At 45.1% G+C, this 24,407-nt stretch overlaps 1 protein-coding gene across 1 annotated transcript in view; it reads left to right on the top strand.

Moving 5' to 3' along the window:
• Positions 1-24,407, top strand: part of clasp2 (cytoplasmic linker associated protein 2) — a 52,131-nt gene that overhangs the window by 7,897 nt on the left and 19,827 nt on the right. The window contains 19 exon segments of the mRNA XM_079288716.1: positions 136-239; positions 631-722; positions 7,348-7,423; positions 8,131-8,228; positions 11,297-11,367; positions 19,805-19,945; positions 22,043-22,116; positions 22,248-22,266; positions 22,269-22,339; positions 22,437-22,582; positions 22,781-22,916; positions 23,028-23,098; positions 23,234-23,268; positions 23,271-23,292; positions 23,393-23,403; positions 23,406-23,469; positions 23,662-23,786; positions 23,789-23,826; positions 23,828-23,861. Coding sequence (XP_079144842.1) covers positions 136-239; positions 631-722; positions 7,348-7,423; positions 8,131-8,228; positions 11,297-11,367; positions 19,805-19,945; positions 22,043-22,116; positions 22,248-22,266; positions 22,269-22,339; positions 22,437-22,582; positions 22,781-22,916; positions 23,028-23,098; positions 23,234-23,268; positions 23,271-23,292; positions 23,393-23,403; positions 23,406-23,469; positions 23,662-23,786; positions 23,789-23,826; positions 23,828-23,861 — 1,428 coding nt within the window.

Consider the following 24,407-nt stretch of genomic DNA (forward strand, 5'->3'; position numbering starts at 1 on the left):
AGGGAACATTTGAGTCGTTGCCAGAATGTTGCCGTGTGTCATTACTGCACATTGAACTGCATTTGTTGCTACATTGACTCTCATCACTACCTCACCCTCTCTGTCTCTCTCTCCATCTTTATTTCCTGTCTGTAGTTTTGCCAGCTTTGGTGGACCGGCTGGGCGATGGCAAGGACCAGGTCAGAGAGAACAGCCAAGCTGTCATCCTTCACTGTATGGAGCAGACGGCTTCGCCCATGGTGAGACACACACACACACACACACACACACACACACACGATGTCAGCCTGTGTTGTATTGTGTGAAGCTGTGAGATTAGCCAGTAGATCAATTGTAATTATTCCAGTTATTCAAAACAATACACGATAAAGATGCAAAACGGAGACAAACAGCAGACCGATCACATCCACATCAGTAGACGGTCATGACAGCTGAGAGGTTTGTGAGTTGGGCTCCCTCTCCTGGGTGTTAAAGGAATTATACCGGCTACATCTCCGCTCTACTTTACGTTATCTACACACATCTCCTCAGATTGTAACCTCCTCTGCACTCAATGATCTGCTCAAACCCCCCCCCCCCTTCTCTCCCGTTTGTCTCTCTCTCTCTCTCTCTCTCTCTCTCTCCTTCCAGTACGTTTGGGAAAGGCTACTTCCTGGTTTTAAACACAAGAACTTCCGCAGTCGAGAAGGAATCTGCCTCTGTCTCAGTGCCACGCTCAGCACGTGAGTAGCTTCCCCCTCTTCATCTGTGTCACTTCCTGTGTGAAATGTAAAGGAATAAACCATGAGGAGAGAGAGAGAGAGTGTATTTCCTCTCATCTTGTGGGCAGAGGGTCACACATTAGTCCTTACACTAGGGCTGTTCTTGACCAAAGAAATAACAGAGTTTATCCGCAAATAATCACATAAAAGCAGCACTTTTACCAGAGATGTGCTCATAGGATTTATTGGAAATAAGCATGAAAAAGCATGAAAAATGACTAATCGACAAAAGAGATTGTACTTACTATAAACCAACTCATTGATTTATTCATTTTATATATTTCTGCCACTTTTGCCGTGTGACGGTAACGACTTTAACGCACACATGTCGGATCATTTCTGCTTTCAGAGGTTTAAACTCTGGCATGAACGCTGACATGTTCTCATGCTCAGAAGTCAGACCTGATGGAGGACTTTCTTCTCAATGTTTCATTTGGATCAGTATCTTCCTACTAAGTTCCAAAGTAAATATGCCGGCACATTTAGAGACGGGAGGTCAAAGGGATCACATCTGCGAAAAGAAAGAGACCCGTTGATACTGGCTTGATGGTTAAACTACGCTAAGGGGCGAATTCACAAACTATGGATCGCAGCCCCTGATAGCACCATGAACCGCCATCTTCCCCGTCTCATGTTCCAATTCATAAAAGATAATGCGCTGATGATATTACTGCACAAACACGGCCATAACGTTTTTGCTATCTACGATCAGTCTCGGTGTGACCGCCCGTATAAAAGCCCCTGAGACATTTACTGCAAACTCTCTGAAGACGCTAATAATGTCACCACGTGTGGCTCTTAGCACTGATCTTTGTGAACTGGACCGTTTTTGCAATGAGACTGATTTGCAGAGAAAGAGGCCAATGTGGCACCAAATGAATGAATGAATGAATGAATTTTATTTATATAGCGCTTTTCACAGACAGTACTATCACAAAGTGCTTAACAGAGCAGACATTTAAAAGCATAAAAAACACAATGTGACCCTACGGTCAATAAATTACATACACAGAGTGAATAAAAAATGTTAAAGAATAAAATAAAAATAAAATAAAAATGTAAAACAAATGTTAAGAGCAGGTCTAGGACATGGGTTTACTTTTACACAAACGCCAGCCTAAACAGGTGGGTTTTTAGCTGGTTTTTAAAAGTATCCACAGTATCGGCGAGGCGTAGAGTTGCAGGCAGAGCATTCCAGAGCCTCGGGGCCACTGCCTCAAAGGCTCGGTCACCACGGGTCTTAAATCGTGTGCGTGGGACTGACAGAAGACCTAGAGCATTTGACCTGAGAGTGCGGGCGGGTGAATAGGGGCGAAGTAGATCAGCTACATAAGTCGGAGCCTGACCGTGAAGTGCTCTGTAAGTGATGGTGAGAATTTTGAAGTGTATCCGAGATGCTACAGGAAGCCAGTGGAGAGATCGGAGTACGGGGGTGATGTGAGACCGTCGGTTTGTCCTGGTGAGTAATCTGGCGGCAGCATTTTGGATGACCTGCAGACGGTTAAGAGCAGATACACTGAGTGATGTAAAAAGTGAGTTGCAGTAGTCAATGCGAGAGGAGATAAATGTGTGTATGATCATTTCTAATTCAGGCGTTGATAATACAGATCTCAGTTTACTGATATTTCTTAGATGGAAGAAACATGACCTGGACAGCTGCTTAACATGAGGGTCAAATGACATGGAGCGATCAAAGAAAATCCCAAGATTGCGCAGGTTGCAATGGGAAGCAGAGGAGAGAGGACTAATAATCTGCCTGATCATGGGGACAAACTCCTCTGGAGCAATAACTAGGACCTCCGTCTTAGAGTCGTTGAGTTGCAGGCAGTTTTCTGCCGTCCAGTCTCTGATGGCATTGACACAGTCCAGGAGCCTAGTTAATGTGAATGCCTCGCTGGGTTTGAATGACAGATGAAGTTGGATGTCGTCTGCATATAAGTGATAGGACACATTATAGCTTTTTATGATCGGTCCCAAAGGTAACAGATAAAGTGAAAATAACAGAGGCCCCAGAACCGAGCCCTGCGGTACACCACAAGACAGTGGAGAGGTAACAGACACAAAAGCACCCACAGAGACATTGAAACTTCTGTCACTGAGGTAAGATGTAAACCAGTCTAACGCTATGCCAGTTATGCCCACCCAATCACGTAGCCTCTTAATCAGGATGTCATGGTCTACAGTGTCAAATGCAGAACTGAGATCCAGAAGAACTAACACAGAGCAGTCACCTGCATCAGCACACATGAGAATGTCATTTGAAACCCTCAGGAGAGCGGTTTCAGTAGAGTGTTGCTTACGAAACCCAGACTGGAACTTGTCATACATGTTGTGCCTCTCCAGTGCAGCAGTAAGTTGTTTGGCCACCACTTTCTCTAAAAGTTTGGACAGGAAAGGCAGTTTTGATATGGGCCTGTAGTTCATGGGCAAAGCTGGATCTAAGTTAGGTTTCTTTAATATGGGCTGGATAGTGGCATGTTTGAAATAGGAAGGGACAATTCCTGTAGACAATGAGGAATTGACAATAGATGTTACTGCAGGGCCAATAGTTAACAGAACGTTCTTAAATAGAGAGGATGGAATTATATCCAGAGGGCAAGTTGATGGCTTTGTATTGTTAATTAAGTCCATCAGGTCTTGAAGGCTGATAGGCTGGAAAGAGCCCATAACAGCAGGAGATTGCGAGGAGCTACAAGTAGCCGAACAGATCCCAGGCCGAATGCCAGACCTAATACCTGTTACCTTATCATTAAAATAGATCAGGAATTTGTTGCAATCGTCAACAGAATAGCATGGTACAGTGGAGACAGGTGGTGAAACAATTCCTCTAATTGTGTCAAACAGAATCTTGGGATTTTTCTTTGAAGAAGAGATTAGGTTGGCAAAATAAGCAGTTCTAGCTTCCTTTACTGTGGTATTAAAAGAAACTCTGAGGTCTTTCAGATATAAACGATGCACTTCTAGCCCAGTAGCTTTCCAGAGTCGCTCTGCCCTGCGACACTTCTGTCTCACGCTGCACACAGCTTCTGTCATCCACGGAGTAGTGTTATAGGCAGCCCTGGTCCTTTCCTTAAGAGGTGCCACTTTATCCAGCAAAGTGGTGCAATGTTCATTAAAGGACTGTATCAAGTGTTCAACATCATTGAGATTTGTGTAAAAGTCACAGCAGAAGTGCATCGAGAACTGATCAGCTGTACTCTGAGTAATAATGCGTGAGTGGAATGTTTGTTTCAGACACAAGGGGTCAGCATTGACAGAAAGATCAAAGAAAATACATTTATGGTCACTGATCAATAGGTCCTCACAACGGGTATTATCAATATCAAGACCCAGAGAAAACACAAGGTCCAAGGTGTGACCACCCCTGTGAGTGGCGCCAGAAACATGTTGCGTGAAATTAAAAGATTCAGTAATATTGAGAAACTCAGTAGCTATACAGTCTGTGGTATCATTGACATGCAGATTAAAATCACCAACCAGAAGCACTTTGTCTAGCTTGATAATAGAGGTCAGAAAGTCTGTGAATTCTGATAAAAACTGACCTGCAGGACCTGGAGGTCGGTAAATTAAAAAACAGTAAAACGGCTTTTGCCGGCCCACTTTAGTCAGCTGTAGTTCAAAAGTAGCATAGGATTCTGTGCTCCCCAAGTGGCAGGAAAACTGATTCTTCCAGACCACGGCGAGGCCTCCACCGCGGCCTGTCAGACGCGGTGTCCCAACATAAGAACAGTCCACAGGGCAGAGTTCATTGAAATGGATGCATTCCATATTCTGTTGCCAGGTCTCGGTCAGAAATAAAAAAGCCAAATTATGACTTGTGAACAAGTCATTTAAAATGTGAGCCTTGTTTGTTATAGAGCGTGCATTAATCAGACACATTTTGATGGGGGAAGACACTGTGTCGTCATCAGCACAGGAAGCTTTGGGGGTATGTGCAATAGGACGGATCACTCGTGCAGCACCTCGAAACCGACCATAACTAGGGCGTGAGCGCGAGTCTGTGATTCTCACGGGAATGTTCATGGGTCGTGGAGTGGAAGTTACGTTAGAGGCTGGAGATCCTCCATGCCGCCAGGGGGAGCTGGTGTTGCTTGTAGGGGATGAATGCGGCTGATGATTTATCGTAGAGGAAGAGTGACAGCGGACAGGGGATCCAGGTGTAAACAGTCAATCATGTGAATGGGAGTGAACAGCATACTGTAAATTAGCCGCTAGCAGGCGGCTACCCAGCTTGTTAAAATGAATACCATCCTTCTTAAAAGCGGAAGAGCGGCCCCAAAACAGATTAAAATTGTCAATGAAGCTCACGTTGTTGATCCTGCAGGCGGCCTGGAGCCAGGTGTGGAGGCTGAGGACTCTGCTGAACCGCTGTGATCCACGGCCGAGTGTTGGACTTGGACCACTGATAAAAACAGACAGTCCACAGCTGTTTAAAAAGCTTAAAAGATTTGTAAAATCCATCTTGGTCAACTCGGACTGGTGGAGGGCTGTATCGTTGATTCCCACATGAACGATAATTCGCCGAATGGAAGACGGGAGGGCGCGCATCAGGCCAGGCAGTGTCAGCAGGATGTCTGGAGCCGTTGCTCCGGGGAAGCAGTGTGTCTCCGCGTTGAAGAAACGGGTGTTCCTGATGATTGAGTCCCCGACTATCAGCGTCGTCGGGGCGAAGAGGGGACGAGGCGGCAACACTGCGCGTGCAATACGCGTGGATGGAGGCGAGGATTCAACCAGTGGTGGCGGAGCAGACAAGCAAGGACTGAGAGAACGGGCGACCGAAGCTCGCCGCGGTGCTGGTGTAAAGCACGGTATGGAGCGGCGTGTCCTGGGGCGAGAGGAGGGCTCAGGAATGACTGGCGTAGGGATGTCGGTGGACCCGGGGCTGTGGGTCCCCCGAGGCGGCAGCTGGGATGATGTAGGAAGCTGGGAGTCCGTAGTCAGAGGAGGGAACTCGTGCAGGGCAAGGGCGTCAAATCCATTCTTCAGCTGGACATCGAAGCCATGGGGTGTAGGAGATGAGCGTCTCCCTCTCCGGCTGCCGCGAGCACAGACCAGGGAACAGGGCTCGTGATGTGATGGAGTAGAGCTGACCAGGGCTTTGGGCTTAGCTCCGAGCCGTAGCCAGGAGGCCTCAGGAGCTGCGACCGGAGGAGGTGCCGCGGCAGCAGGACTGGAAGCGATGGACTCATGCACGCGGTCGCTGGCTGTGTCAGTCTGTGATGGACCGAAAATGATGGTGTCCATGAGGCTCTCAGCATACTGGATCCTGTAGAGCGTGGATATTCTTCCCTCCAACTCTGTGATTTTATCCACCAGGCGGGCGCAGCTGACACAGTCGGATGGAGGGGTGAGTGAAGCCATAGCAGATCAAATGCAAAAACAGTTCTAGTTATAAAAAAGTTCTAAAAAACTTCTAGTACGTGTTGGCTGACATCGTACTATTAGTAGATCAATTAAAACTAGAAAAAAGAGGGTGAAACAGACACTATGCACAAGTGAGCTGGATCAGGTGACAGGCAAATTTGGAGGGAAAACAGCAGCACAGCGTCAAATGACACGATAGCAGAGGAGTACTGACGCCATTTGTTAGGAGTGCATTTCACCCATCACACGGTTTATTTTTGTCTAATTCCTTCAGGTTTAGCGGCCGCAAAAGCCACGCAATCCTTTTCCTCACAGCTTATTAATTCCTCCCAATACATCATGACGGTCAATTAAATGTCACGAGATTAGCTGCTTTTTCCACATATGTTTATTTGACTTCATTTTCATTGTATACTTTACAGATTTTCTGTCATCTTTGTTGGACAGCAGCTCAGATCTATTCAGGTTGAATTTGAATGTTTTTTCCACCCTCATGTCACCGCACACGGCAAATCTGAGCTGTTAGAAATGCTGTGCTAAATTTAGCATCTTTTTGCTAATGTGAAGTGACACTGTTCTGTTACTTGCTGAGCTGGTATCTGATAGTGAAGCTCAAGTGTTTACTAGGCAAACACAGTTATCCACCCAGCACGTAGACGCACAGGAATCAGATTTTTCTGGGTTTTAACATTTATATTGTTATTGCTACAACTCCAGATATTATAGTGTTTGACAAAGCTCAGTGCAGTTGAGGAAAACTAAGGGACATAAAGGTAAAAACACAAGGAAATGAATAGGTAATTCATCTTTATTACCACTTATTATTTAATTTCATTTAGTAAAAAAATTAACACGCAACACGACAGACGTTTGTGACGATGAAAACCGATGTAACCGCGTTTAACTTAGTTTAATATTCTGATTGCATTATTCCTTTATTATTTGAGGTACCTGCTGTACACCTACAGCCAGACATTTCCTAATCACTGGCATCTTCACCATCTTGATTAACCCTGCGAAAACGTCTGTTTTGTGTATTCTTCTCACTTCTCTGGTATATTTATTTATTTGTGTGTTTCTCAACTTGCTCTCAGTCTGGGTTTGGGGTTATTTGTGCCAAATACTTTCCACATATCCTGGGGTTTATAAGTCTCCCTCCAGAGGATATAAGTGTTTTGCACATTCCTGAAACTGTCATGGTCTTCTTGTGGCTCTCTTTCAGGTACGGAGCTCAGCCACTGAGCCTCAGTAAGCTAGTTCCTCACCTCTGCTCTCTGACTGGAGACCAGAACCCACAGGTGAGAGACGCAGCGCTGCACTAATATCATACACGATCAACATGGCTACGTATATGTTTATACTGTCATTTCTGCGTGTGTTAGAATGGGTAGAGGTCCTGTGTTTCTTCCTTCTATCAGTCTGTAGCTCAGCCTGTGGTTTAGCGCTTGGCAGGCAATAAGGCAGCTCTGTGATTATTACTGTTATTAGTGGGGAGAAGAGAGAGAGAGAGAGAGAGAGAGAGAGAGAGAGAGAGAGAGAGAGAGAGAGAGAGAGAGAGAGAGAGAGAGAGAGAGAGAGAGAGAGAGAGAGAGAGAGAGAGAGAGAGAGAGAGAGAGAGAGAGAGAGAGAGAGAGAGAGAGAGAGAGAGAGAGAGAGAGAGAGAGAGCTTCTATCCAATGATTATCTACCCACATACTGTCCCGACCAATCAAAAATCCTCAACAGGCCCGCCCACCCTCAGTTGCAGGAGAATCCCTTTAACTATCCCACATCACATCAGTGCTCACGACATAACTAGCAGATCGCTGGTCTCCCATTAGAGGGATGAGTTCGGGCCCTGAAGGGTTTGTTCTGAAGCCATGTATGTTTGCAACCCCAGACAGTGACGGGCAATCTGTGTGGGATTACTAAAGTAAACTAACTATAATCGTAATAAATACATCATTGTATGGTATACCTGTGTGTGTGTGTGACTTTTAAATTGGTTGGCGTCTGCTGTCTGTAGGTACGTGAGGCCTCCATAGCTACGTTGGTGGATGTTTATCGTCACGTTGGAGATAAGGTCCGAGCAGACCTGGGAAAGAGAGGTCTGCCTGCTGCACGGTGAGTTATTAGTCTGTCAGTTCTGGATAAGCTCTCTCTTTGTGAGCATTGTTTATATTTGTATTTGTGTGTGTGTGTGTGTGTGTGGGGATGAGCTGTGTGGGGGGGGGGGGGCTGTGGGTCCCGTGGCCTTGGCACTCCGTTTGTCCCAAGCCACACCATGCACCACTCTGCCCTTCACACAAACAGAGAGGTACTTTCATCCAGAGCACAATGCTGACTGACCGGGGGGGAGAGTGGGAGGTGGGCCGATGGGGTACAAAGGCGTTGGGTGGAGTAACAGAGTTGAGGAAAAATAGTAGAAAGTGTGTGTGTGTTTGTTTATGTCATCTAAAGAGGTCCATTGAGTGGTCTCGTCCATCTTTGGTCGTCCTGGTTACATGTGCTGGGTTGAGGGTTATTCTGAGCATACAATCCCCCACCCCCCTTCCTTCTCCCATGTGTGAGCTTGTTGTGTGCTGACTGCTCAGTATGAGTCTTGCGTCTGTGAATGCTGGCCGTGTGTCATGTGTTGCACACATTAAGCCTGTTTGTCTCCGGTGTAAACACGCCGCCTGTGTGTGTGTGTGGGATTCATACAGACTGTCTGTGTGTCTGACAGATACAGAGATTCATGTCTGAAACCAATACTTGTTCCTCTGTACATGTAGTGTACAAGAAATATACAAAATATGTTTGTATTTTGTACATTTGTGATAAGCACAAATATCAGTTTTGTTACTGTATTCACGATTAATGTTGTAGCACTGGCATGAAGGCACGGTGGAGGTTGTTCGTGCCTGTGTTTGTGTGTAAGTAGTATGTGGTTGCAGGGTGGAAAGGGGTAGTTGTGACAGAGAAACAAAGTTTAGGGTTGAGAGAAAGAGATAGAAAGCAGAATGGCTAAAAGTGAAGAGATGAACCAGAGTACTGTCTTTTATTATATCCCTTCATGTAAGGTTACCTGCTTTAAATCCTGAACATATCTGGACTGTACTCTGTGAAACCTGCATTATCAATATTTTTCCAACTGACGTTTTCCATTATTTAGCTTTCAGAGACATGTTTAAATGAAATCAGTATGTGTCCGGTTGTTGCATCTCCTGAATTTTACAGCCTTGTAATAAAGGTTAAATATGTCGTTTACAAACTGTGTCAGTTGAGTGACAGGGAATGTTATTACCCCAAATTAGGTTTGTCCCTGAAGAGGTCCCAGACTGTTCAGAATAGGATTGGGAAATAGTTTAATTTCATCATTCAGGTCAGTTCATCTGGTCAGTGTTCAGCACAACACGCTGCACTGTGTAGGTTAGCCGGTGTCTGATGAGATCACTCATCTTACAGTGAACCTGACCCGGGTTAAACCTGCTTAAACCTGTCGGTCTGACGGGGTCAGCGAGAATCATGTGACCCGGCTGGGAAACCCAGATCGTCCTGTCATGCATTGAAATCGGGTCAGACACTCCTTGGATGTCTTTGTAAATGTCTTTCTATGGTCTAGCAGTGATTTGTATGGAAGTACTGTTGTAGACTTCCTATTATCAGTAAAGTGGGATTAACCTGTGACAACAGTATCCCATTATTCAGCCATGGACATTCAGTACACCTGCCTCATGCACGCAGGAAACCACCTGAAAGGTGCGAGTCACCTCCGCTGGAGTCGAGGTGACCCTTTCATCAATGACGGTGAATCTGGGTAAAAAAAGAAGAATAAAGCGGGGGGGGGGGGATATAGACAAGTGGGGGGGGGAGGAGCAGCTTTGCTGTTTGTCTGCCGCTAGCTTTACAGCCCCTCCCCCTCTGACAAGTGTATAAGTGTGTGCGTGTCTGGGAACGGGAGGGAGGTTATGTAAAGGGTAACTGAATCTCTTTGCTGTCACACAAACTGGCCTATTTGTCCCCCCCCCCCCCCCACACACAAACACACACACACACACACACAAAGGCCCTGCTGAGATTTAACTCTTCGTAGATTTCTCAGTGGGTGTGTGTGTGCGCAGCATACAATACGTATGTGCGACAGTAGGTGGTGCTTTCGTCGTATGCCCATAGCGTGCTTTGGTCTTTTTGCTGTTTGGCTCCTTCTCCCTCTCTCACGCCCTCCCTCCCTCCTCCTGTCTCCCTCCCTCCCTCTCGAAGTCACTGCACCATGTTGGATACAAAGAGCTGAGGGTAGCCGAGGACCGGAGTGTGTCACTCGCATGGGAGCTAGGGCAACGTTGCGCAGCAACCTATTAATCAGTCCACTGGGAAATACTGAGGCAGACGAGTGTTTCTGAACTGAATAAGGAAGGGAGCCACGTGAAAGCGCTGCACGGCGGAGGAGCCCATTGCATCGCTAATCGTCACTTATCAGCAGCTGCTTAGCTTAGTCTTGTAGTGTTGTGGACCAGAGACAGAGAGACTGACGACGGTGTGTATGACTCTTATTCTTGTGTGCTCGCATCCATATGCTAACCTTTTGGAAAGGAGATATTAGAGCATGTCACAGGACGTGGGTCATTGTGTGTCTGTGTTGTGTTGTCGTCACACCAGTCATGTGTAAGCAATGTGTGTCAACACTGCTCAGTGTGCAGGAGACGTTTGAGGCTATTATTTGTGCAACGGTGTTATTTTCGCTGGACTCGTCTGTTATTGGGATCGATCTTATGAACATTACATTAACATGCAGACAGTATTGCCTGTGCATCATGTGGGTGAGCTGATGCACCTTGTGATTCTGTGTGTTTTTGTGCGTTTGGTGCTGAGCATGATGCCAGAAGGACTCTAGTCGTTTGCTGCTGCAGCTTCATGCGTATGACTGGCATGATAGACACACCCACCTGCAGACAGACAGACACGCAGACAGACAGGCTGTCCACATGTTGCTGCTGATGATACTGTCGCTTGGGATTCACAGCACCTTGCCTGTCTCTAGGTCAAAACTGTGTGTGTGTGTGTGTGTTTGTATTTTCTTTGTCATGATCCTGTCAATGAAGTCTATATTTCCTAATTCAGTCTCATTTTGATGGATCCAGTTCTGCAATAATATTCATGTCATTATTTTTGCTTTGTGTATTTTGCTCTAACGCTTCTTCTTCTCTCTCCAGGTTACAGACGTTATTCGCTCGTTTTGATGAAGCCTTGAATTCGGGCAACATGGCTCTCAGCCCGAGTCACGGTCAGTGCCATCTCATTTATTTCTGCCACAGTTGTATCGGCCTCTGAGAGCCACCAAGTTTAGTCATGTTGTCCAGATGATTTTACTCATGTCGGGCATTGGGTGTGTATGTGAAGTGTTTCGGTGGGTGCTTGTGCGTGCCTGTATCTGCATGTGCTCGTGTAGCTGTGTCAGTTTGTTGCCATGAGCTCCTGTAAGACGACCTAAAGGGATTAATGCTTCACTTTGTTGTTTCCACCCTTCAGAATATAGAAGTCGGCACAGTAGCCCTTTTGAGATTTTACCGACACCTTTATGTATTGGAGTTGTGATTTTCACACTCGATGATGAAGTGTTGTGTGTGAAAAGTGTTAGCTGAATTATAATCCACAAAGTCGTATCTTTTGGTTGTTGGCAAGCTGTTAGCTGAAGCCGTTCGCTCCCCGTGTGCTGTTTCCACCAACAAGTGCCTTGTTTTATCAGGATGTACCGATCCAACACAACCAGCGGTTGGTGCCTGGTCGGCTGTTGCACTCTGTTTACTTGGAGGGAGATAGAGAGATAGATAGGGAGAGACGTGGAGAAGAGCTCAGGGCGTGGCATGGAGGGAGTGTTACTTGTAACTCCACCTCCCTAAGGTTCAGTACAAGGCTTTGTTTTTGCCTCCATGATGATGTTGTTATGATCAAATTATAATGTGGTTTTGCTGTGCATGAAATCACTGCTTGTTATGTAGTAGGGTTCAGCGATTTAGAAAAAATACCTAATTGTGATCATTTTGACTGCTAGAGCATTTGTGTTATTAGAGGGAATAATGATTTCTCAGTTTCACTGAAAAATATAAAAATGATTGCTGTGATTCTGAGGGATCGGTACCAAGTCTGTAGAATATGCTGCGCAGGCCGGGACATCTCTGCAGCGTCACAATATGATATTTTAACACACATTCAGCCTCTAACAAACATTGCCTCTCCTGCTATTTATACATTGTGGAAGGACATATTGCGATTTCAACACTATTTTGATAATCCTGCAGCCCTTTTATGTAGATGCGATCATTTTTGGACTATTTTTGAGCGATCACTTTTCATCTATAATGAGAGGAGAGATATAATGGGAGTTAACATTGCAACAAAGGGAAAAGGTTTGCAAGAATCTGGTCCAGATGTTCAATAAAACATGTGGTGATGAGACACTGACGAGCGTCCCTGCTGACCTGAAACAGCATAGAAAGCACAACCACTGCATCTTTAGGTAAATCCTTTAAAAACTCTTCGTGATCTCACTTTATGTGTCGATCGCATATCCAACATCCCTGAGTAACTTGGCTGCGTGCTGGACTGTTTGGCCTCAAGTGTACTTAAGCGTCTCTCTTTTTGTAGTTCTCAGCTACTGCAGCTTGTCATGCCACTCTCGGTTGAGTCACACAACTGTTAATTGTTGTTGTATTCCCAACCCCTGCCAGGTGGGCTGCAATTTATTCTGTTGGTGATAAATGCACATCACGATCTTCTAAAGTCCAATGTTTCCTCTTCACGTGACTTGTTTTGACTCACGTTTGGCACTCAAAAATAAATGAAATACAAGAGGAAGAGAGTTCTCGCATCATACACTAAAACACACAGTCACACACATTACTTGCCCCCACATCTCTTTTAGGCCGGCACTTGGCGTTTGCTGTGACGGGTTTAAGGCAGCTGTTGCTGTGAGAACAGGAGAGGGAAGCAAGCAAGGAGGGCGGGATGGAGGAAGGGAGGGCTAAGGATTGAGGGAGGAAGCTGACAGAGATCTCTCGCAGTAGGCGAGTCACAGCGCTGTGCCTATCACGGCCTCTCCCTCATTCATCACAACAGAGACAGAGAGAGAGATTGAACAAATGAGAGAAAAGGAGATAGAGGAGAAAACAAAGGAGACAGACTGAAGGAGACAAGCAAAATCAGACAAAGACAACCGCAAATATCTGTCCATAACACAATGTAGCCATGGCAGTTGGGGATGATGATGGTGTGATGATGGTGTGTGTGTTTAATCTCATATGAATGTGGATGCTGGCACTTAGACAAAAGCTTGTCAGCATGTGGTTTTAGTTTGAAATCAGCTTAAAGTCCAAGCACTTTCACCCCAAGTGCACTTGCGCATATGTAGGCTACATTTAGGTGGGTGGGTGTGTGTATCCTACTGATTCATTTTTTAAAATATATAAAATAGAGATGGGTCATATTACGTGGAACAGTAGCCCCACAGCTCTACCCAAACCAATCGAATGCTCAGAGTTAATATTCAGCTTTTTGGTTTATACGTCAAAGAACACATCTTCTTACAATTCTTGCTTTTCCGTGACATTTTCCAAGTGACCTTAAAAACAGAATAATACTGCGACTCTACTGTGAGGAAGCCTCACATACTACTCGACCCTTTTCTCTCCCACTTAACCGTAAACTCTGTTGCAGTAATATTAAGTCACGTGTGTGTTGTTGTGTGTTGGCAGCTGTTTCTAACTCTCGCTGTCAGCGGACGGTTGAGGTTAAGATCAGGTTCATTACAGCTCTCGCTGTGTTTGTCTCGACTCCAGCCGTGAAGAGCGGGTTCCCCACATTAGGCCGAGATATATCTCTCCGAGTGTGACGGCAGAACAAGGCCTTTGTTAAATTCAGATGAAACATGATGAATTCTGTCTCTTTCCTCCGGCTGTTTTTAAATGAAGACTTTCACATTCATCATGTCCTCCAGTATGTCACTACAGTTATATATACGGAGCAAATGATGCCTTCTAATAATATTCACTTTGTTAGTTCTCATTTTTGTGTCATGAAGAACATTTAGAACACTTCTAAATGTCAAACATCCCAAAAATATATGAAGCAATATATGTTCAGGTAAAAAACATAACGTTTTGTAAATATACTAAAAATACAAAAATTTCAAATATTTTGCATGCACCGAATACAAAGTTTGTCCATATAAGGAACCTTTCTTTCTCATCTCCAGACGTTACCCACGTACGTGACAAGTTTGAATATTTCATACAAAATAGACGACTCAGGCCAGTTCTTTTGGAGACATTATGTCTTTAAATTGTCCGTCCGTCCTATTCTTGTGAACGTGATATCTGAGGAACGTGATATCTGAGGAACGCGAGGCGGTAATTCTAATTTTATCTTTCTAATCGATGTCTTTCATGGTTCCCAATAAGAATAGTGCAATAGTTAAAAGGTACTTTTGTTGTCTCTGAGACATTGAACAAACCCTTTCTTTCAGACTGACCGTACAACGTACATTGATCAGTTGCCTTATTCAAATTGACAACTAAATATATGAACAACTTGTATGTATTTATGTTAAGCTTGCTTCCTATGTTTGTGTGTAAGAAGGTAAAGCATCTCCGTGCTGCTGGCACCTTACTTAATGTTATTTGTTCCCGAAATGTGCTTGTGTGAATGCAAACACACACACGCACATACACACGCGCCCAGATATATTTGGTGCCTTGCAAACTGACCATCGGTAGCAGCTCTCATTGCTTGCATAGCTGCGTGTTGACGAGCACTGACGCACACAGACACACACACTCGCTCGTTCTGCTTCAGTGCGTCTCCGGCTCTGCAAAAGAAGCTGTGACCCCGTTTCCAGGCTAGGCTGGTTGCCATGGCAAAGCTTTCCTCCGAATATTATGGTTTATCCCGACTTGGAATTGGGGCTCAAATTATACCTGTGTGTGTGTCTGTTTGTGTTTTCATTTAAGAAGCTCATTTTCTCTGAGCTTGGCTGGATGCTAAGCAGTTCGTCTCCTCTCAGAAAACTTGGGTCTCAACTTAAAGTGTGTCTCTCTTTCCTCTCCCTTTCCTCCCCCTTTCCTCTGTCATTTTCTGCCCCAGAAACAACTGGGTGGCTATCATCCCATCAATGCAAAACTCACAGTGCCATTTCTAATAAAACATTTGTCCTATAAGATCACAGCCTCTACATTCATGCTGCATTCATTCCTCTTTTGCACTAATTATAGGAACCTATTCATACACAATCAAAACTTCCCTACTTTACTCCCGTGATACTTTTCCTCGCAGTAACTCTGCAATACATAAATGTACAAATGTCAGTTAGATGGTAATCTGAGAATCATAATAATCATCCGCTTATAGCGATCGATCGTGTGTGATTCACTATATTAGGTTTCCACTGCAGCACTTCTTTGTGCTACATGTCGTAGTCTTTAGTTGGACACGACAGGTTTCTGCTGTGGGTTTCATATTTTAGGTTTCTGTTGACACACGCACACACACACCACACACACCTCCTCTGGTGTACTTTGGAGCTGTTGCAGTCGTGACCTTTCTAACAGCGTTTGTCCCAGTCGTAGTCATTCTCATCTCTGTGTGTCGTCCTATGAATGGGACACACGGTCACATGCTTCTTGGTGGGAATGTGTGACATTGCCAGTTTCCCCTGCAGATTACAGCCGATCAGCACGAACAGGCTCTCTGTGTAGTAAATCTGATTCCTGAGAAGGTACTCTTACGCTCTTAGTGGAGATTTTCAGCTGTGGGTTGATCATTTCTGCTGCAGCTGTATATATGGTATATGATATGGTATATGGTATATGATATGGTATATATATATATATATATATATATATATATATATCACCCTAAAATACAAAGTTAATCCCATGAATGACTCGGTACAGTTAACTTGGTGAAGATGTGAGGTGACTATTTTATTCTTGTGACACACAAACCCTCTCACTTCTCTCTATAGTGCAGTGGGATGCTGAGTCCCTCTGTGTTTTGACTTGTTGTTGTTTTTGTGACGCTTGAACCAGAGAAATAATTTGGAGAGAACAAAGCCGATGCTGCCACCATGTGGTAACAACAGCATATTATCTTATGTGTTTGTATTTACTGATCTGTTATTTGTTGTATTGTTCAGTTAGTCTTCTTCTTTCCTTCCATCTGTTTCTCTTTAGAGACAAACAAAGAAACAGAACAACAATACACTTGTTTCACTTCACTTATCTCTCCCTGCATCTAGATTATTATCTTATACTGTCTTATATCATCTTATATTTTATACTATCTTATATTATTCACACATAAATTAGGGATTGTCATACTGGGTGCATGTTTGTCTTTGCAAATGCCTTCTAATTTGACCACAGATTGATTATTAGATCTGTGTATTTAAACCAGTCGTCGGCTCTCCTTGTCTCCTCTTCTTCTGACTCTTCCTCTGAAATGGAGAGAGGAGGAGGAGGGATATCTCGGCCCATAGTTTCCATGGCAACGCTGCCCGGTACACGATAAGCTGAGTTCTCTCACCGTGTTCATGCCTTCTTCTTCGTGTGTGTGTGTGTGTGTGTGTGTGTGTGTGTGTGTGTGTGTGTGTGTGTGTGTGTGTGTGTGTGTGTGTGTGTGTGTGTGTGTGTGTGTGTGTGTGTGTGTGTGTGTGTGTGTGTGTGTGTGTGTGTGTGTGTGTGTGTGTGTGTGTGTGTGTGTGTGTGTGTGGACTTGTTGTTTGCATGTTGTCACATATTCTTTGCCAGCATGGCGTAATCCTCTGAGACACTAACGGTGCTGGAAGAACATTTCATCCCCAAATAAACCAGAATATCATCATTTAATAAACTGACACAAAGTCAGTTAGTAAAGAGTAAATACAGATGTTCTTCACACTAGATTAGATATGTGTGCATGTGTTGATGTGTAACTGAGCTCACTGAACATTTCTGTTCATTTGAGAAGCTGGTCTGCACAGGTCGCCATGGCAACAGCATGTGTGCAGTCTGCTCTCTGTCTCCCCCTCCCTCTTTCTCTCTCTCTCTCTCTCTCTCTCGCGCTCTCCCCTTGTCTCTGTCTCTCCCCCTCCCTCCCTCCCTCCCTCCCTCCCCAGTGTCTCTGCTCTGCCCTTCACCCAGTGGCATTTACTCCCGTGGGGTCTGACTACAGACAAAAGGAGGAGATGCAAATCCTGTAAACAGTGATGCTCATCGATGCTAACGCCGCGATGCATGACCAAGTATTGCCAATGGGCCCTCATGGGAATTGAATTCACTCAACTGGTATCAGATACTGTTAGTGTCTTTGTGCTCTAATGTACCTGTTCACATCACAGTTTATCTTCAGCATGTGTTCGGTATGTAAGGTATGCCTCATAATGGTGCTTCTTATAGTCTTCAACTTTGACCCTGATGCTGAGCCATGCCAGTTATTTCGACAGTATTCAAATTTGATTTTACATAACGTGTGTGTGTGTGTGTGTGTGTGTGTGTATATGTGGTATAGTATATACAGTGTAGAGTAGTTGCACCGTATTCATTCATTAATTTTGGCTCTGTATTCCAGACATTGTGACCCTTTTTATCTATATGACCCATATTTTAAGACAATGCAGCTGCACTAGTCAGTCACCGGACTTTATTCCAACTCAGCCTGTATTTTACTTTCTGTGCCAGAAGTGAAGACGGCTGCAATACAGGCCTGACAGAGGTTCACCAGGAAACATACCAAATGTCTGCTAATGTCTTTAGGCTGGGGACTTGGCTGTAAAGGATTTATATTGTTATAGTTTATTTTTATTAAAAGGTCCGTGGTGTCTCCACTGCTCATCTGATGTGGATGAAACACCCTCAAATTAAAGCTGGAAGTTGACACTTGAATCTCCAAAGTAATTATTTCATTCTAATCCAGTGTGGTGGACTACAGAGTCAAAACAAACTACAAATGTCACTGTCCTCACTGTTTTTTGAGTGTGTGAGAGAGAGTGGGAGGGTCAAGGCCTCAGATGGAGGGGCGTGGCCTCACCCTCCCCACACGACCTCCTTTGATCATTGCTCCATCATCCTTTGTTCTTTTGTGTATGTGAGGAGTGCGAAATGAATGAACCTCGTCTCAGGTAAATGTAGCAACATAGAAAGTGTGTTACGAGGTTGTTAATAACTGTACTTGTGTGTGAGAGAGACAGACAGACAGACTGGGTGAGAGAGGGAGGGTGTAAAGAGGCTGGAGGGAGTGTGTTGTCAATGGTAATGAGTTAAGGGTTGTTGGTCTGGCAGAGACACAGAGAAGCCCTGTTAATATTCCTGGGGTGTCGTCGTGTGTGTGTGTGTGTCTCCCTTTCACACCCTTTACACACACTCATAGTCCTGCCTCCGCACTGGCTGCAACACTATGATGTCATCTGTGGTCTGATTGGCTGTGAGGCTGCTGAAGGAAGGAGGAGAGATGTTGGGAGAGAGAGAGAGAGGGAGGGATGGTAGATGGAGAGTGAGAGAAAATGGGTGTGGGGGGTTTTTGGACAGCGGTGTGAGGTGTGCGTGTGCAGCGTTAGCCGAACCATGAAGTGTGTGTGAGGTGTGTGTGTGTGTCTTTGTGTACGGCTTGGAGAAGAGGGGGGACCTTAATACCACGCCCTCCCAGAAGCATGAGGCGACTTATCTGCCAGCGGATCTGTGACTGTGAGTGCTGTGATGGACTTGGGTGTGCGTGTCTGTGTGTTTGGCAAATGTTATGTTTTGTCTGCTTCTTTACATGTCTGCTTAACATTTACTGAGCTTGACAATAAGCCTCTGTAATCACTGTGAACATATAGCTTGTGTGTACACACACGCCTGTCTATTGAGTTTGCGTGTCGACTGTATATATGTGTGTGTGTGTGTGTGTGTGTGTTCGATGTATGGTTCAAGGTGTGGGGTGGTGGCTTTGGCGCATCTCATAAACGGCTGCTTGTCAGAGGGACCGGAGCGCGATTGCATTCCTATGCAAACAGTTTCATCTCCACAGTGTGTGTGTGTGTGTGTCTCCTCACATTTCGTCCTCGTACTTCGTAGATGCACGTTCAAAATGCTGCATTGTTGCAAGCGCGTGTCTCAAGTTTCCCTGCTAGCTTTGTAGCTAGCTCAATCTGTGCTAGCATGCAGATTGAGGGTTTTTGGGCTGCAGAGAGTTCTGCAAGTCACTGGTTGCTCGGGTGGACATCTTGATCATCGTCTGTGTTTCTGGCCTCTAAGAAGCGATCGTATAAATATCTGTGTGTTTGCCTTTCTCTTCCTGCCAGATAAGTTTGTAATTAGTATTGATTTAGTGATTCCTGACTAAGCGTTCTAGGGCAACATCCTCCTCTGTTCTTTGTTTCTCGTTGTTTCCAGTGTCTTCAGATAACCACGAGCTTCTATGCTCAACATAAAAGGGGAAATAAAATCCAAGTTGCTTTGAAATATTTCAGAAGGACCTGAGGGTTTGAATAATTCATGTTTTTATTTAATATTTTTAGAAACCAGATTTCAACACACTAATAGTGAGAGTAGATGAAGTCCTTGTTCCTGTGTGTTTGGACTGCTTGATGATGATAATGATCAGTAACAACCCGTCCTATGTTTGCTAAGACTTTGCAAAACGTTTGAACCACACTTGTCCTTGCCTGCAGGGTGGATGGTAACACTCTTCTCTCCGTCCTCTCCTCACAGATCGTAGTTTTGAAGATGACGACAGCGTGGATGGGAATCGCTCTTCCTCAGCCCAGGCTGCCTTCAAGGTCCCAAAAGTTCCCAAGAAGCAGGCAGAGTCCTCTGCTGCACGCCGGCCCAGCGCTACCGGGGGCAAGCTCGGTATTTAACTTCCTCTACATTTACACACAAACAATGAGTACAGACTCTGTGTCTGAACAGAGGCAGTGAGAAAATGGAGGTACCAGTATGCTCCTTTTATGAGGAAATGATGGGAAATCTTGGAATTACAAGAGTCTAAATACAGAGCAGGACCAGAATTGATATCGGCCATTGTTGTAATATTTTAAGACTTGAGCGGTCTACCAGCTTGGTGCCACTCTGAGTTTGTGTCTGACAGTCTTATTAATTCAGGACGGACATTGTATTTTGACACGTGTATTTTCTAAAATCTTCTTACAAGATGATTTGAAATGAACACACAGTTTGCAGTTTGAAACCGTGTTTTGAGTTTTTGTTTTTTTATTTGAGTGTGAAGTAAAGTGACCCTCAACTTGCGACTCTGCCTTTTGGCCTAAATGCACATGTAACACTTCAGCTGAAGTCATTTAACCCAAAAAAGATAAACAAAAGCTGCCCTGCTAAACTTCTCCAGGATGAGGCTGCAGCCTCCTGCTGAAAGGTTCTTTCTCTGACAGGATATTACTGCTGGTCACCGCACAGAGACGGACTATTGGGGCTGTTAGATGACATGGCCGTCCACAGTGACGGTCTCTCTGTGTCTCCTCAGAAACCTAATACACTCTGACGTTCTTGTCAGCCTGATATGTGTGGTGGACTCAGGCCTGCAGGGACGGTTTCTATCCTCCTCTCTTCTTTCTGCTGTCGATGGCTGCACGGTTCTGTTTGCTCCGTCTTTGCATGCATTGATTTTTGCCGTCTCTTTCTCTCTGCCGGAAGAAAGCTACGTTCCCACAGCCATGCAGTCAATTTCCTGCTGCCTGCTGTTGTATCTGTGTCAGCAATGTCATTAATACACGCGCACACACACACACACACACACACACACACACACACACACACACACACACACACACACACACACACACACACACACACACACACACACACACACACACACACACACACACACACACACACACACACACATACTCACAAGTGTTTTACAAGCAAGCAGTCTGTGTGAGTCCTGGTACGTTGCTGTGTTGGTTGGAAACACAAGAGTGTGATCTTTAGTCACTTTGGATCATTACAGTCTTATTGATCGTGGAGCTGCTGTTAGAGGCTGAAGTGAATGGCATGCTGGGTATTGTTTTTGCTTCCACTGAACAACAGGTCTAAAGCCTTGATCTTGTTGAGTTTAATGTGATAAAAAGGAAAATGCCGGACTCCACCTTTGCTGAGGATTTTTGACATTCAACGGTTGCAGCTGTAAACATTTCTGTCATTTAGTTTTTCATATTTAGGAATTATTTTGTCGAGCTGTCACTGCACGTCGGACTAGTTTTCATGATGGCGGCGCTGAGGGGCTCGCTCGTCTATTTGCATTTAGATGACAGTACGCCCACACACACACTGGCAACAACTGACAGAAGAACGATATTTCTATTTTGCCAATAACTGGCAGGAGAAAAAAAAAGTCTGGAGCTTGAAAATAAATCTAAAGCCATATCTGAGAGGATGAAGCACCAAGGCATGACTTCTCTCCAAGGACAAGGTGGTTGCTTTATGTCAGCAATGCACATTGTTCTCACACTGCCGGTCAACGATCATACCTCTACATTATGATCTCCCAAATCTGTTTGTAAAAGTAGAAAACACTGCGTCTGTGTCACTTAATATAAAAATGAAATATTCTCGTCCTCTCAGCTCCTCTTTGCTCACTTTCTCCATCATTTTCTATGGTTTTTCTTCACTTCCTTTGTCTCATCTTTCCCCCTCCTCTCTGCTTCCTGAGTAAGGAGTTGCAGGAGGTGTGGTCCACAGAGCATCCAGTGCCCCAGAGAAATATGATTGACGGGCCCATTAAAGCCAGGAAGTCCATTAGAAACACAGGCAGCTCCCGCTGACCTAAATGTGTGGGTGTGTGCGCGTGGGTGTAATTGGAAGTGTGTGCGTGTGTTAAACCAGAATCACAAAACCAAACCAGAAGAGAAATCTGAAGGCCGACACGCTGTCGTATAAATGCACCAACGTACACAGACATGTTTATTAATCCACTCTGCTCTGATTCTCTAGTATCCAAGGAGAGTGCAGGGGGAGTGGATGAAGAGGACTTCATTAAAGCCTTCACAGATGTTCCCACTGTCCAGGTACATCAGCATGGATACACATTCATCCCCTCTGATAACCAAACTACGCTATGAAGGCCAGACTGTCTGAGACGTGTGTCTGTCCTTCACTTATCTTCTCTCCTGTTCTCCTTCACCGCGTCTCGCTGCAGATTTACTCGGCGAGGGATCTTGAGACAACCTGAATAAGATCCGTGAGATCTGCTCTGACGACAAACACGACTGGGACCAGAGAGCCAGCGCTGTCGGTGTTTTCACCTTTTCGCTTGTATATATAAAGCTACCTTTTATTTCACACCGCTGATGATTGTTTGTTGTTGTTTTTTTGCTTCTTGTAACAGATGAAGAAGGTCCGCTCACTGCTGGTGGCGGGCGCGACCAGTTACGACTGTTTCTACCAGCATCTACGGCTGCTGGACGGAGCCTTCAAACTGTCCGCCAAAGACCTGCGCTCACAAGTGGTCCGAGAGGCCTGCATCACTGTGGCGTGAGTGCTGAGTACAGATCCAGCTGTTGGTCGAGATGTGCAGTGAGAGGAAAAAACAAAATCACGAGAACCTGTTCAATCCTGGGCTGTGTCCAAAATCCTCCACTCGTTCACTTCTCCCTAGATAACAGACACTCGTAGTTTGATTCACAGGGAAGCGTTTCATAACGCGTGGGCGTTGTGTGTGTTTTTTTGTAGCTACCTGTCATCAGTGCTGGGGAATAAATTTGACCACGGAGCGGAAGCTATCGTTCCCGTCCTGTTCAACCTCATCCCCAACTGTGCCAAAGTCATGGCCACCTCCGGCATGTTGGCCATTCGCATCATCATACGGGTGAGTTTTTGCAGAACAAACTTATAAATTCTTTGCGGTCGGTGTTATTGCTGTTGTCTGATCATTGGATGATTCTCCCTTTCACATCTTTGGCACATCTCCTCTCTGCAGCACACCCACGTCCCCCGCCTCATCCCCCTGATCGCCAGCAACTGCACGTGCAAGTCTGTGGCTGTTAGAAGGTGAGACTAACAAAAGGCCGCTGATAGTGATTAAAGGGCCTTGTTTAGTGTTGAGCAGGTCTCAAATAATGAACAGCTTCAAGGTCTTAATAGTGCTGTTATGTAATGTGAATGGTAACAATGTGTCATCTCCAGGCGCTGTTATGATTTCCTGGACCTTCTGCTACAGGAATGCAAACCCACTCTCTGGAGAGGTGAGGGTTGATTCTCACAATGTTTTAAACCAGTTTTTTTCAACTTGTTCAAACTTAGCGCACCGTTTCCTTTGTTCATCTGTGTCTCTCCCTTTTGCAGGCACACGGCAGTTCTGTTGAGAGCATCAAGAAGGGACTTGGAGATGCAGACTCGGAGGCCAGAGTGGAGGCTCGCAAGTAAGACATTCCTGAAAATTGAATTACATGAAAGACGAGTAGTGTTAAATATCTCACCGCCTTCCTTTTCCTTTCTGAATCCCTTAATCTTTGCCTCTTCCATCACCACCCCCCCCCCACCCCCCACCCTTTTGTCTCTCTTCATCTCCTTTCCTTTCTCTGTTCCCTTCCTTCCACTGCGTCCTCTCTCAGGGCCTACTGGGGTCTGAGGAACCACTTCCCGGCGGAGACCGACGCTCTCTACAACTCGTTGGAGCCGTCGTACCAGAGGACCCTTCAGTCCTGCCTGAAGAGCTCTGGCAGCGTGGCCTCTCTTCCCAGAGCGACCGCTCCTCGTCCTCCTCTCAAGAGAGCCTCAAGTAATCAAACGCTCCGCTCTAATACATCCTCCAGTGTTCACTTTATACATCGAGGTTTACCGTAGCACCACATTTCAGTCTTGAAAATGAAGATTGATGTAATTTTGCCAGGAATCATTTTGAGAAATGTTTTTTTTAAGACCCCGTGTGTCTCCTCAATTTACTTTCCCTTTTCTCCTCCGATCGCTCATACTGTGACTTTTCTGCTGCATGCATCAGGCAAAGAAAAGCTCATTGTGATGGATGAAAGACAAAGACCAAATCACCAGTAACTTCATCCCCCAGTGTTACAGCTTTGCAGAAGTCAACGACAACTTCAGAGGGCGTTAATCGGAGCATTTTCAGTGTAGCACCAGCATTTTGTATTTGTCATTGTTTTGCCTCCTTTGCATGTATTTCACTGGCAAACTGACACCAAAACAGGCTGAATATAGAGCAAAGTAGCACGGCATGCTTTCCTGCCACACCAATTTGTACTTGCTGTCAGTGAGAAGTGTTCAATGTGGACACTGAGGGTTTGAAGTCTCGCTGAGCCTTTTAGAGAATAAGCAGCATTACAGGAAACATATTTATCGTGAT

Source organism: Melanostigma gelatinosum (genome assembly GCF_949748355.1).
Source record: "Melanostigma gelatinosum genome assembly, chromosome: 17".
Taxonomy (NCBI): domain Eukaryota; kingdom Metazoa; phylum Chordata; class Actinopteri; order Perciformes; family Zoarcidae; genus Melanostigma; species Melanostigma gelatinosum.